Source organism: Dermacentor silvarum, chromosome 1, assembly GCF_013339745.2.
Source record: "Dermacentor silvarum isolate Dsil-2018 chromosome 1, BIME_Dsil_1.4, whole genome shotgun sequence".
NCBI classification, from domain to species: Eukaryota; Metazoa; Arthropoda; class Arachnida; order Ixodida; family Ixodidae; genus Dermacentor; species Dermacentor silvarum.
The window spans coordinates 73655102-73667396 of record NC_051154.1 but is presented as its reverse complement, the minus strand read 5'-3'; the positions used below and the strand labels follow the sequence as shown (position 1 = coordinate 73667396).

General features: G+C 43.5%; 1 protein-coding gene across 3 annotated transcripts in view; it reads left to right on the top strand.

Moving 5' to 3' along the window:
• The window catches only part of LOC119466072 (probable phosphorylase b kinase regulatory subunit beta), an 82458-nt gene extending 75598 nt beyond the window's left edge, over positions 1-6860 (top strand). For all 3 annotated transcript variants that reach the window (XM_037726571.2, XM_049669725.1, XM_037726585.2), the window contains 3 exons: positions 3716-3823; positions 3895-3969; positions 5106-6860. In XM_037726571.2, the coding sequence (XP_037582499.1) occupies positions 3716-3823; positions 3895-3969; positions 5106-5294 (372 nt within the window). In that variant the 3' untranslated portion in view covers positions 5295-6860. The remainder of the gene's footprint in view (positions 1-3715; positions 3824-3894; positions 3970-5105) is intronic.
• Positions 6861-12295: the final 5435 nt, after the last annotated feature.

Here is a 12295-nt window from a genome sequence, read left to right as displayed (position 1 = left end):
TCAAAATCGGATTTGCGAATTCGGAAAATTTTACTCCAGTGTTTTTTGAAGTTTTTGTGATTTATCCAAAAACACAGAACCCTACCTATAAATTATTACCATCAAGTCTTGGCGAGCACTTTAAGCATAATGATAATTGCTGAAACCTCACTACTCAACCCAATAACAAAAAGACTTTGTTGGGCTTAGCTCTGCTTTTTAATCTAAATATACTTAGGAAATTTAAGGTTATGTTACTTTTGAACTGGTAAATTTGTTGACCTCATGTTTAGGGGTGCGCAAATGGCGATTTGTGACTGAATTGAATACGAATTGAATAGCACCAGAAGCGAATCGAATCGAATATCGAATACTTTTCAAATATTTTTCAAATAATGAATAGCCATTATCACAATTATTATAAAATGATGTTCACATCCCAGTATTCTTCAAATAAGCACGTTTCTGTCATTACATACTAGTACGTTATGAAGCGTTGCTTATTGAAAGCCCAAATGAAGCATTAGGAGCAAACAAGTCTCTCTGCATGCAAACGACTCTTCAGACAGCGCGAATGATCGCTGTACCTAAGCGACCAAGCCTTGCTCCACTATGCAAGTTCTCATGTTTCATGTCTATACTATGCCCATGGGGGTGAAAATTTAGCGAACTTTTGCTCAAATTTTATTTTTATTTTGACCCAGTTGACATTTTGAAATATTTGTAACATATTCAAATAATATTCACATTTACAAGTAATTATTCAATTCTAAAACCGAATTGAATAGGGCACTATTCAATTCATTATTTGAAGGAGGAGGAAATAACTTTATTGAGTCCTGAGGAACCCCTCCCCACCCACTCTTTGTTTAGTGGTCGGCAGGGGTCGCGGGCCGCACCCACGTTGGGACGGGAAGCCCGTGAGCCTCCGCCCTTTCTTAAGCCCTCTGGACAGCCCGGAGCTGGGTCTGGTGGTTGTCGCTTCGCAGGGCGTCCTCCCAGTCTTCTTCTTTACGGAACATGGTGCCGCTTAACGCGGAGCATTGCCAGAGCATGTGCGCTAGCGAGCAGTATGATTCACCACAATCCGGACATTGCGGCTCTACCTCTGGTGAATAAAGGCTCAGTCTGCCTCTCGAGGGGAACGACCCTGTCTGAAGCATTCTGAATATCGATGACTGTGGTCTATTGAGTTTAGCGTGGGGGAGCGGGAAGGCCCTCCTCGACAGCTGATAGTGCGTTGTTATTTTGTTGAAGGTGAGCAGCGGGTCTCAGTGCTCCCCTCCCTCCCCGCCACTTCGCTCGCCACGATCGCCGCGGTGCGTGAGTCCTCGCGCGCGGTCGTGCGCCAGCTCGTTGGCGTTGGGAAAGTCGGGGTGCACGTCGGCCCCCATGTGGGCCGGAAACCATTTGACGATGTGATGACCCGCGGCTCCCTCGTTGCCGAGGACGGCCGCCGCTTCCCGCGATATGGAGCCCGAGGCGAATGCTCTGGCCGCCGATCGCAAATCTGTGTACACGTAAGGACGTTCGGGGTCCCTCATTGCCATGGCTATTGCCACCTGTTGGGCCACTTCGGACGTTACCCCCTTGACCGATGCCGCGTTAATGATCGTCCCATCCCAGCGTATCGAGACGGCCGTGTACCGGTCGCTGCGCCCATACTAGGCCGCGTCTACAAATGCCGCCAGTCCTGGGCAGTTGGCGGTCGATTTCAGTAGTGCTCGGGCCCTCGCCTTTCGGCGCCCCTCGTTGAATTGCGGGTGGATGTTTCTCGGAAGCGGTTCAACCTTGAAAGTGCCCCTGACCGACGCGCTGAGCACGACCTTGCGTGCGTTGCACTCTGCCTGTGTATTTATGCCTGCTTCTTCTAGGATGCATCTGCCGGCCCTGGTGGTCGACAGCCGCACGACCTGTGCCTTGGTCTGTGCTTCGATGATTTCTGCTAGCGAGTTGTGGACCCCTAACTGATCGAGCCGCTCTGTGCTTGTAGTAATCGGAAGACCTAGCACCCTTTTGATGCTCTTGCGCATCAGTATCTCTATCTTGGCCGCGTCTCTCTTGGTCCATTTTAGCGCCGAGGCTACGTAATTTACGTGACTCATCAGGAAGGCGTGGTAAAGTCTGATGAGACTGCTCTCGCTGAGCCCTCCTCTGCGGTTGGTCACCCTGAGTATTTGCACACCCCTACGCATGTTAGAATTGCCAGGTAGTCTCAGTAATATTAAAGAACAGTTCTATCAGCTCTTAGGCTTCTGTTTTCTCTCGTAAGACTGTGATAAGAATTTTATCTAATAACAATATAACTTGACATTCTCCTTATTGACATTTCCTGGGTGTTACCATGATGTCCTCTAGACTGATGTAAACTCCCATGTATCAAAAGCATTGGAGAAGCATGTGCGCTTTGTACTTCCTACACAGCAGTCCAAGAAGGAGGTGCTCTTTCCATCAGTGAAAATGTGTATAATTACTGGCCTTTTTTTTTCATTGTGGGGTTTTATGTGCCAAAACCACAATCTGATTATGAGGCACGCCGTAGTGGGGGACTCGGGAAAATTTCGACCACCTGGGGTTCTTTAACCTGCACCTAAATCTAAGTACATGGGTGCTTTCGCATTTCGCCCCCATCGAAGTGCGGCCGCCGTTGCTGGGATTCGATCCCGCGACTTCGTGCTTAGCAGCCCAACACCATAGCCACTAAGCAACCACGGCGGGCCTGGCCATTTCTGTAAACTCTCATTCCATATTATTATTATTATTATTATTATTATTATTATTATTATTATTATTATTATTATTATTATTATTATTATTATATTGTTGCTGTTTTTTACAAGCTGCACACAACGATTCCATTGCTACATTTTTTTTTTTTTTCTGGACGACAGCAGTGCTAACACAATAAAAGCGAAAAATTTAAATTTCTGTGACTGGGACTTTCGGCAAGAAGACGAGTGGGCAGAAGTTATGGGTGGCTTTCTCGAAGCCCAATAGGTGAATTAGCAATTCGTAGACTAGGGGAATTAGCAACTGACTTTTTCCATAAGCGAACTGTAGTATTCACCCCGCACCTCCACTAAACGTCACGTTGTAGGCATGGTGAAAGCTGAGAATTAATGAAAATGGTTCAGTTAAGAATTCATCTCTGTATTGGGCAAAGTTGTGCCCAGAGAGACAAGCAATACTGAAATCACAGTGATAGTTGTCAGCACCATTGTCGGTTGTTGAATCTGATCTCACGGGTTAAGGACATCTGCTATTTAAAGTTTATAAATATCAAACTGGGCAAGGGGGTACTGGTTCATCTTTGAAAAAGTGCTTAGAACGAGAGACAAGGCTATTCGCACATCCGCTGTTTATACATGTCTCACCGTACGTTCCAGAGTGATCGATGGTGCTGGCGTACATTGAAGAATGCACAACACTATCCTCATCACACAAACAATTTGATCAGACTTGCCTCCTTTGCTATAGAATTAGCGACGACGTCCAGGGAATTAAGGATACTGTAGGTGCGTGCTGTTCCGAGCAACAACTTGATAATGGTGATAATTCGATGAAAATGGACATTTGCAAAAAGTAAAACAACATTGTGTGGTATTACTGTTATTAACATGGGGCACATTGCTTGCTAGTGTAAATGTTCTCTGCTGCAGCCCTGTGTAATTAATTAGTCTGGAAGATAAATGCTCTTCGTTAATTGTAAAATACTCTCTCTCTTTTTTTTTTCCAGCAACCTACACTGAGTGAATTAACCATATATGACTTAAACTTTGCCCTTCAAGTGGAAATGCTATTGAGCCACGTCTCCTTACCAGAATACCGACATGTCATGATTGAGGTAACTTATTTGTCATAACTGCCTTCATGTAGCATATTCTGAGCATCTTCCATGTGCATTTTCTTTTTCAGCTTCTCATGGTGATTGATGTGATCTTGAAAAGGAATCCGGAGTTCTCATTTAGTGAGAAGGTTGACCTGGATGTGGTATGTGTCCCTTCATATGCAGGTAGTGATGTTTAGATGAAGTGCTTTGCTTGTTAAAGAATCATTTTAGCTGCCTACAGACAGTTAAAAAGATGTGCACTCTAAAACATGCAACGATCAGTAATTTTTATTGCAGTTGATGCCCATGCCACTCATGCCTAGAATGCTTTGTTGGTGTTTTTATATACTGCATTGTGTTTTAAGATGCCTTGAGAACACATACTGCACTCAATCACCCTGAAGTGTGTGTATCAATATCTGCTGCTAAAGATCACTGCCATGTGCCTTTGCAGTCAGTGAGAAATACACATTACTGGAACTGATTAACATATTATATACTCTAATACAATTTTTGTCATGGGAGTTCAAGCTTAGCCATACTTATAACAAATAAAACTACATCCTCAATCTCTGTTTTGCAGGTCTTCTTTTAGCTAATTGACTTGCGTGTATTCTATATCTGTGCCCTGCTGCCTTTGTGTTTTGACACTTTTATGATGAAACAGAATTCTTAAAATGAATGCATGAGACTTGTAAAAATATTTCTAGCTTGAACTAAACTGAAGTTCAAGTATGCTGGACATGTAATGAAGTAGTTTGTAATGACATTCTCACTTAGTGTGAACCTAAAGGCTCTGTAGAGATTTGACAAAAAATATGCAGGCGGCTATAGAAAAAGAAAGGAAAGAAACAAACAAATGAAAAATATTGGATGAAGTAACATAGGGGTGCACTCCTGAAATGTTCTCTCTCTCCTGATCAGATGAGGTGGCATAGCATTGGTACAATCAGGGTCTGTCTTTTTCTCATGTTCTGATTTCATAACTGTACACTATGTACATCAAAGTAAAGCCTAGTCAGCTATTGTCAGCAACGGCCAGCCAGCCTTAACTTCTTTTGCTATAGACTGTACACTGATTAGTGTCAGAGAAGGCTTTTGGAATCTTTATGCAGAGCTAGCTACATTGCAGCCTTTAAAAATTTGATGGGGCCTTTGATCATACTTAAGTGCTTTGTTAGGAATGCTTAAGTTGTTCTGGCCTGAACTCAGTCATTATTTATTGCATGACCTGTTTGTACTTTGTTGTTAGCTGCCAAGACAGCTCTCATTAATTGCAATGTTTTGCTGTGTCCAGTTGATTGAAGATGCATTTAAGATCTTCAAGAATGAGCAGCACCCTGAAGAGTCCGATGCGAAGAATATGATGTCCTTCTATGACTCTCCGTCATCTGTGACTTCATGCTACCTTTCACGTGGAATTATGACACGTCTGCTCACTGCTGGCATTGAAAACCTCAGCACAGAAGAGTGTTGTATATCTTAAAGGTTTCTGCACATTAGTGGTCTGAAAGTTATTTCTTATATAGTCACACCTTGGGCACCCTGGTCCTGCTATTCATTCTAGTCCACCTTGCAGTCTGGTGTGTTTAACTTGTTGATGTAGTAGTGATTTGTCAAATATGCCGCTCTCCCCTACTTTCACATGCTTTTTTTTCCCCCCCTTACGACACGTTGTTAGTGCTGGTCAAGGCCATAATGCAGAATTAGTTTGACCGAGTACTTCTTTGTAATATGGGCTTTGCTTTTGACACAGTGACTAGTCATCTAACTGAACTATGTTTAGGTGGTACAAATTTTTTTTTTAATTTGTCCACAATGTTTTACATGGTTATAGTTAAGAGATTTGCTTTTGAGACAGTGACTTTAATCATCTAATCGAACTATGTTTGGGTGGAAGAACTTTTCTTAATGCTTTGATGGCCACAGCAGGAGAATGGATTGCTTTGTGTCATAAGCATTATGAGTGTGTCCCTGATCAGGTATTGTTCAAGAGAAGTCAAATCTATAATCTGATTAGCATTTTTTATGGGGGAAGAATGTGGGATGTATATATGTCCCACTATCCAACTAGGCCATATTTATCAAGACAAGAGGAGCATTACATGGTGGTGTCGTCCACTTCTACCTCCTCATGGCTGCATGTAAAAATATCTGAAGTAACCTGTGCACACTAGTATACAATACAAACAGCATGCGCATAATTTGCAAGTTTTTGTTGTGCTTATTAAGCACCCTTTAAACTCCATTGACTCTCAGGGCTGCTCAGTATTACAACAGCTTTCAGAAAACAGGTGCTTCATGGAAAGCCTCAGAGGCTAAGCATTTTCCGTATACAGTGATGTGATGTGATGCATGTGGAAGGCTAATAAATGGATAATCTTTTATTGGTAGGTGTTGGTTATAGAAAATTGAGATGCCTAACCAAACCAAAATCATAAAAGCACACATCCGTCGTGAAAACGTGTCAATCAAGTCGAATATGGGGGGGGGGGGGGGGTATCAGGCTTGGACTTATTTCTGTGTTTTTTTCGTTCTAGTTCAAGAACGAAATTTTGCTCAAAAGAGTCGCCATTTATTGTGTAGTGGCTTAAACAAAGCTAAATGAAATAACGGAACATAGTGGAAAAGGAAGCATAAAATGGGTACAACCATTCTGCCTTGTTAATGAACTTGGAATTCAATAGGGGAAAAAATGTTCTATCTAGGTTCAGAAACTCACCACACAGAAAAATTCACTCGTAATTGTTTTATTTCACCTATATGGCACAGTGAAGTTGCACTGAAAAGTGGGACTGATATGGCCCGCTGTCCATCAAAGGGTTAGAATTAGCCCAGAATATTTCCTGTGGTTGTGCTCGCTGCTTTTCCCACTGTACTTAAGCTCAAAGCTACCTTGAGTGGAATGCTGAGGCCAGCTGCACTGTGACCTCAGCCCTCCCTTACTGTGCCATCTTGTCCTTTCGGAATCTACTATCCTCAACCACCTGCCCCTTATCATAGCAGTTGAGCTGGATTGACATAGGAAGAAAAAAAATAAAATAAATAAAAATATGCATCTCCAACCAAAGCTGCCATTCAGTTCACTGACTACTACCGCTACTGCTGGCATGCTTTGCAGCAGCAGTGGTGTAGTGAACTTATCATGATATTGGTCTATCGCTTCACATGGTTGATTTTAGTATGTCCTGCCCTCTGCAAGCTTTCTGGCTATGAGTATATCTTCAACCAGAGAACTTGCTTTTGAGAGACTGTTCTGGTTTTTCTTCATCGTTGCCCAGCTGTGTTTTTCTGAAAAATATATTTTTTTTTACTCTTTTGAAACTTTCTAGTTTGTGCGCACATTAAATTTTACTTGTTAAGGATGTGATCATTGCAACAGTGCGGCTTCTGTTAATGGGCAACCAGTGCTGAAACTGTTTGCCAAATACACGCCCCATAATACACGCCCTTGTGGGCAGAGGAAAGTTTTGAGGAGCACTTGCTGCAATTTTGCATCAGCAAATTCACCACTCATCTTGAGGCACACGTGTCCAGCTTCTGACCTGACTGAGCACCGGCGTGCTAGAACCTAGGAGTGCACATGCTCCTTGGAAAGTGTAAGATCATGGACGATACTGGGCTGGATGTTCCAGGCGTTGGCAAGCTTTGATAGCCCCACGTACGTTATTGTTCAATATATCCTGTCATTTTTGTGGCCTTCCTACCAGACAGTGTCAGTATATTTTGGTTACTCAAACTGCTGTGGTGCCTCCTGGCCAACGCTGGTTGTTCATAGGACAGTCCGTATCTGGGGAGGATATGTTGCAGGATGAGAGCAATGAAAGTGATGTTTGTTGGTATGAGGTACCAACATGTCAATCAGGCCTTTTTTTGTAAGCCTAGTTTGTTTTCTATGGTTTGCAGGTTTCGAAACTGTGGGAAGCAATTTTCTCTAAAGTGAGGCAAACCCTCTGGCGGAATTACAATGGGTTTTCTGTAGGTTAAACTTATTGTAGCACTTGCATAAAGCAGCATATGTAGCATGTAATGAATTGTTTCAACTGCTTCTGCCATTGAAAGCATGCAACAAAACAACCATTAGAAGAAAGGAAAGGCTAGCCGGAGAAAGATGTCTATGAAGATACAGAACACAAATTAGCACTCGTGCTCTGCACGGTATGAGACAGCACAAAAAGTATATATGGAAGGAATGTGCATTTTTGTGGCTATTGTTTAACGATTTATTCATTGCATAACAAGCAGGACTTGCATAGCAAGTCCTGAAGGGGATGAAGATCTGCTTTTGAACAAATGTTTTTTCAATAAGTGGCTATATTTTCTCTTTTGGTAAGTAATATACTTAAGCAAATAGTCTGTACTTTTGCAATGAACAATGTGCAAAGTGTGATACGTGCACACAATGTAAATTACTTTTCTCGTGGATGCTTGCATGGCGCCTTGCTCTGGTACAGGATATACTGTGCTCACGAAGTAAAATTACCTAAATTGGCAATAGGTCTGTGATCTAACACCTGCCTCTTTGGCAGCATCTCACACGCACAGCGTTTCTAGGGCCAGCCTGGCACTCCCGTGTTGCCTCCAGTGGTACCACAATTATAAGAGTGGAAGTAGTGATTATAAGAGTGGAAGTAGTGGCCATTTTTTTACATAAAAATTGGAAGATCCACCAACACTGACCCCAAGCAAGCCTGTGTGGCTGTGGTGCAGATTTGAGGCCATGATTACCCAAGCACCTGTTGTACTAGAGGATGTCAATAGGACTACCAATAGGCATGAGACCATCATGACGCTCGCAGAATGATCTGGCGTAACCTGTGGGGCAACTCAGCTGCATGTCAGGCAAGTTGGTAGGTGTCCTTTGGTGTGCCATCGTCATCTCGGCCTTTAATGTCCACTGCAGGACGAAGGCCTCTCCCAGCGATCTCCAGTTACCCTTAACTTGCACCAGCTGACCCCATCTTATGCCTGCAAGTTTCCTAATTTCATCATGTCACCTAGTTCTCTGCTGTGCTCAACTGCACTTCTCTTTTCTTGGCATCCATGCAATGCATGGCAGTGATGAAAGTGCTGCTCCAATTGCTCCAAACAAGAAAAGCCGCTACATGCTGCTCTAAACTGTCATTTTTGTTAGTAACTGCTCCGAACCCGCTCCGAAACGGCGCTGGGAAATTCGATCTCATACTGATTACCAACTGCTGTGGCAAGTGTGATATGTGACTGATTACTTTTACATTGTGATGCTCAGCTTTGTCTGCTTTGATCTCTTTTCTGCCACAAGAACTGGCATTTAAGATATATAGCTCATTGAGCTATATTTTTGAACTTGACATGCAGACTATTTTGGTGAAATGTGAAAGTGACTGAGATTACTTTGATCTCATACAGATTATCAACTGCTGCTTTGGCAATGGTTATATGTAATTGTGGTCAGTACTTAGGTAAAGTCAGGGGGGCCCAGGGGTGCCCGACCCCCCCTCCATTGCTGAAGGAGGGGCTTGCCCCCACCCCTTCCCCCCCTCCTCGGCAGGTCAACTATAACACAGTGGTACCCAATCGACAAGCGCTGGGGGTGATTTTATTGCCAGCAGTGCCTTGGGCGGGGCAACTCTAGCTCTCCAATTTTTCTATTAATGATTAATTATGATTAAGCGGTTGGTGTGGCTTGAGCAAAAACAGGAAAGCAAGTAGTATTGTACTGCTGCATGCATTCCCTCTAGGCACTGCACATGATGGTTACCACCCTTGTTCGACTAAAATTCTTGGCACAGCATACTGTTTCATGAGCCACCTGGACGTGAAGTCACTGCTCGTGAATTAGTGAAGGTTCACCTTGGTTTCTGAAGGCCACGAGGTAATTTTCATATGTTTAGTTGTACATTATGAGTGCTGTACTATACCAAAGATGCATGCATTTTGTCCACTTTTGTAGGCAAGTAGGTGTGAAACCATGAAATACTATATTGTTGTAGTGCCTGAGGTTGTCATTAAAGCAAAGCAACTAATCTTCTGTGGTACAACTAGACTTATTTGCTTTGAGTTCCCATATCTTTAAGCCTTTACTTCCCAAGTAATTTCTTGGATAAACATTTCCAAATGCCCATTTTTTGCAAAATTGCCAGATCGGCTGACCTTGGCTCTGAGTAGTGATGGGTAACACTCCCAGGGCTAGATCTGGTAAACATAAATGCCCAAGTTAGTGGCCGGTTTGATAGCTGTCGCCATAGCACAATTGGTAGTGCAACGCACGTGTAATGTGGAGGTTGTAGGTTTGGCACCCACCAACGGCAAGTTATCTTTTCGTCCACTTTCATTTCCCTTTTCTTTATCACTTTCTACATTTCAATTTCAACCATAGCTTATTTCTACAGTGCTTTCCTTGGCTTCATTGTCTGTTGGCTTTATATGGCCATGCCTTAAAAAAAATCTAGCCCCTCGGTTTCCCTTCATCTCTCGTTCATTCGTAGCGAGAGTATCGAATCTGGCACCCTTGATGTCATTAGGTAGCATAAGAGGGTTTTTTAGCCACGTGCCTGCTCTCCTAAGTTCACGTGTTACGTGACGGCATCGGGGAAAAAAGGATGTTCCAGATCTGCCCACCATGGCTCTGAGTGACGCTGGCTATAACACTCGCAGGGCTAGATTAGTAAACGCAAATACCCAAGTTAGTGGAGGGATTGGTAGCCATAGTACAATTGCTAGTGCAATGCACATGTAGTGTGGAGGTTGTGAGTTTGACACCCACCAGCGGCAAGTTATATTTTCGGACACTTTCCCTTTTCCTTCTTCTTTTCTACATTTCAATTTCAACCACATCTAATTTCCACGATGCTTTCCTTGGGTTCATTGTCTGTTGGCTTTCTTTGGTCATGATTAACAAAACTCAAGCCCCTCGGTTTTCCTTCATCTCTCGTTCACACATGCACACACACACATACACAAAGCATGTGCGAGTGTGCGTGCGCTATACTGGTCGCTGGCTTGTGAGGGCTCCCCCTCCTGTGAAGAGAAAAAGCCCTGATTGTGGTTACTTTTATGATGTGGTGCTCAGCTTTACTGGTTTGATCTTATTTCTGCCACAAGTACTGGTATTTAAATATATAGCTTGTGTTACTGTGCGTTCGATAACCATCCATCTTCTTAATTGTTTGTTTCTTGCGATTTGCATTGATTATTGTATGAGCAATATGTTTCATAATGAATATTAATATTCACGAGACATTTTGGTGGTGCTTTTAACTGTAGGAGTCGTGTGGCATATTTTGCCATCTGCTCCGAAAACACCAATAGCTGCTCCAAACTAGCATTTTCTCTGCTCCAAAAACACTTATGGCTGCTCCAAAGTGGCATTTTTTCTGCTCTGAAATCTGCTCCAAAAAGTAGAATGTTGCTTCCATCACTGGCATGGCCTGCCCAACTCTATTTCTTCCTCTTAATGTCAACTTAAATATTGGCTACCCCTATTTACTCTCTAATCAACACTGTGCATTCCTTCGTTACGCCTAACATTTCTCATTCCATTGCTCGTTGCATGCTCCTTAACTTATTGTTAAGCTTCTTTGTTAACGTCTTTAGTTTCTGCTCCATGTTTAAGTACTGGTAGAATGCAATGATTGTATGCTTTTCTGTTCATGGATAAATCTGCCAGTCATGGCTTGGTAATGCCTACCGTGTGTGCTCCAACCCATTTTAATGTTATTAACATTCTTTGGGAACTTCACCTAATTTGTGGTTAGTATGCTTGTCTGTATATAACCTCTTTCACGCCAACATTGGGTCACTGGGTATGTGACATTGGTTATGTTACATGGGGTATGTGCGGCTCTTCAATGAAAAAAAAAAAAAAAAAAATGCAGATTTCTTAGTGTTGGGCGGAATCATACCTGTGTCATATGTATTCAATCTTGTTTAAATAAATATTAAGACGTGCACCACCACGGCCGGGCTCGACTGGCGCGCGCGCTCGCTTCTAGGAGTTGGTCTGGAACACGGTGTAAGACATATACTCTTTAAGTGGGGACACTTCTCGGCTTGCTTGCTAGACGCGATCGACCAGATAAAGTAGCAAGGGCGCGCGTCTGGCGGTGACGGCAGCGGATACCTATCGGCGGAACGACGCAACTTCAGTTAGAACGCAGGCGAGAGCGTGCGCCGACAAAGAACGCGCGCATGCCCTCTCCCTGGTGACCTACTTCCGTGCGTCACTCAATCATTTCGGATTTCCCGCGAACCGCCGGTTGCTATAACAACGGGAGATTAAACCAATAAAAAGCTTTCTGTGTTGAAGTTGCATCGTACTGCCGATAGGTATCCGCTGCCGTCACCGGGCCGATCGGCGCGCGCCTTTGCTACTTTATCTGGTAGATCGAGTCTGGCGAGTGTCCTCACCTAAAGAGTATACATCTTACACCGTGGTCTGGAAGAAGCGAGAGTGCGCGCCAGTCGAGCCCGGCCGTGGCACTACGCGATGACTTCGCGGCGGCGGCG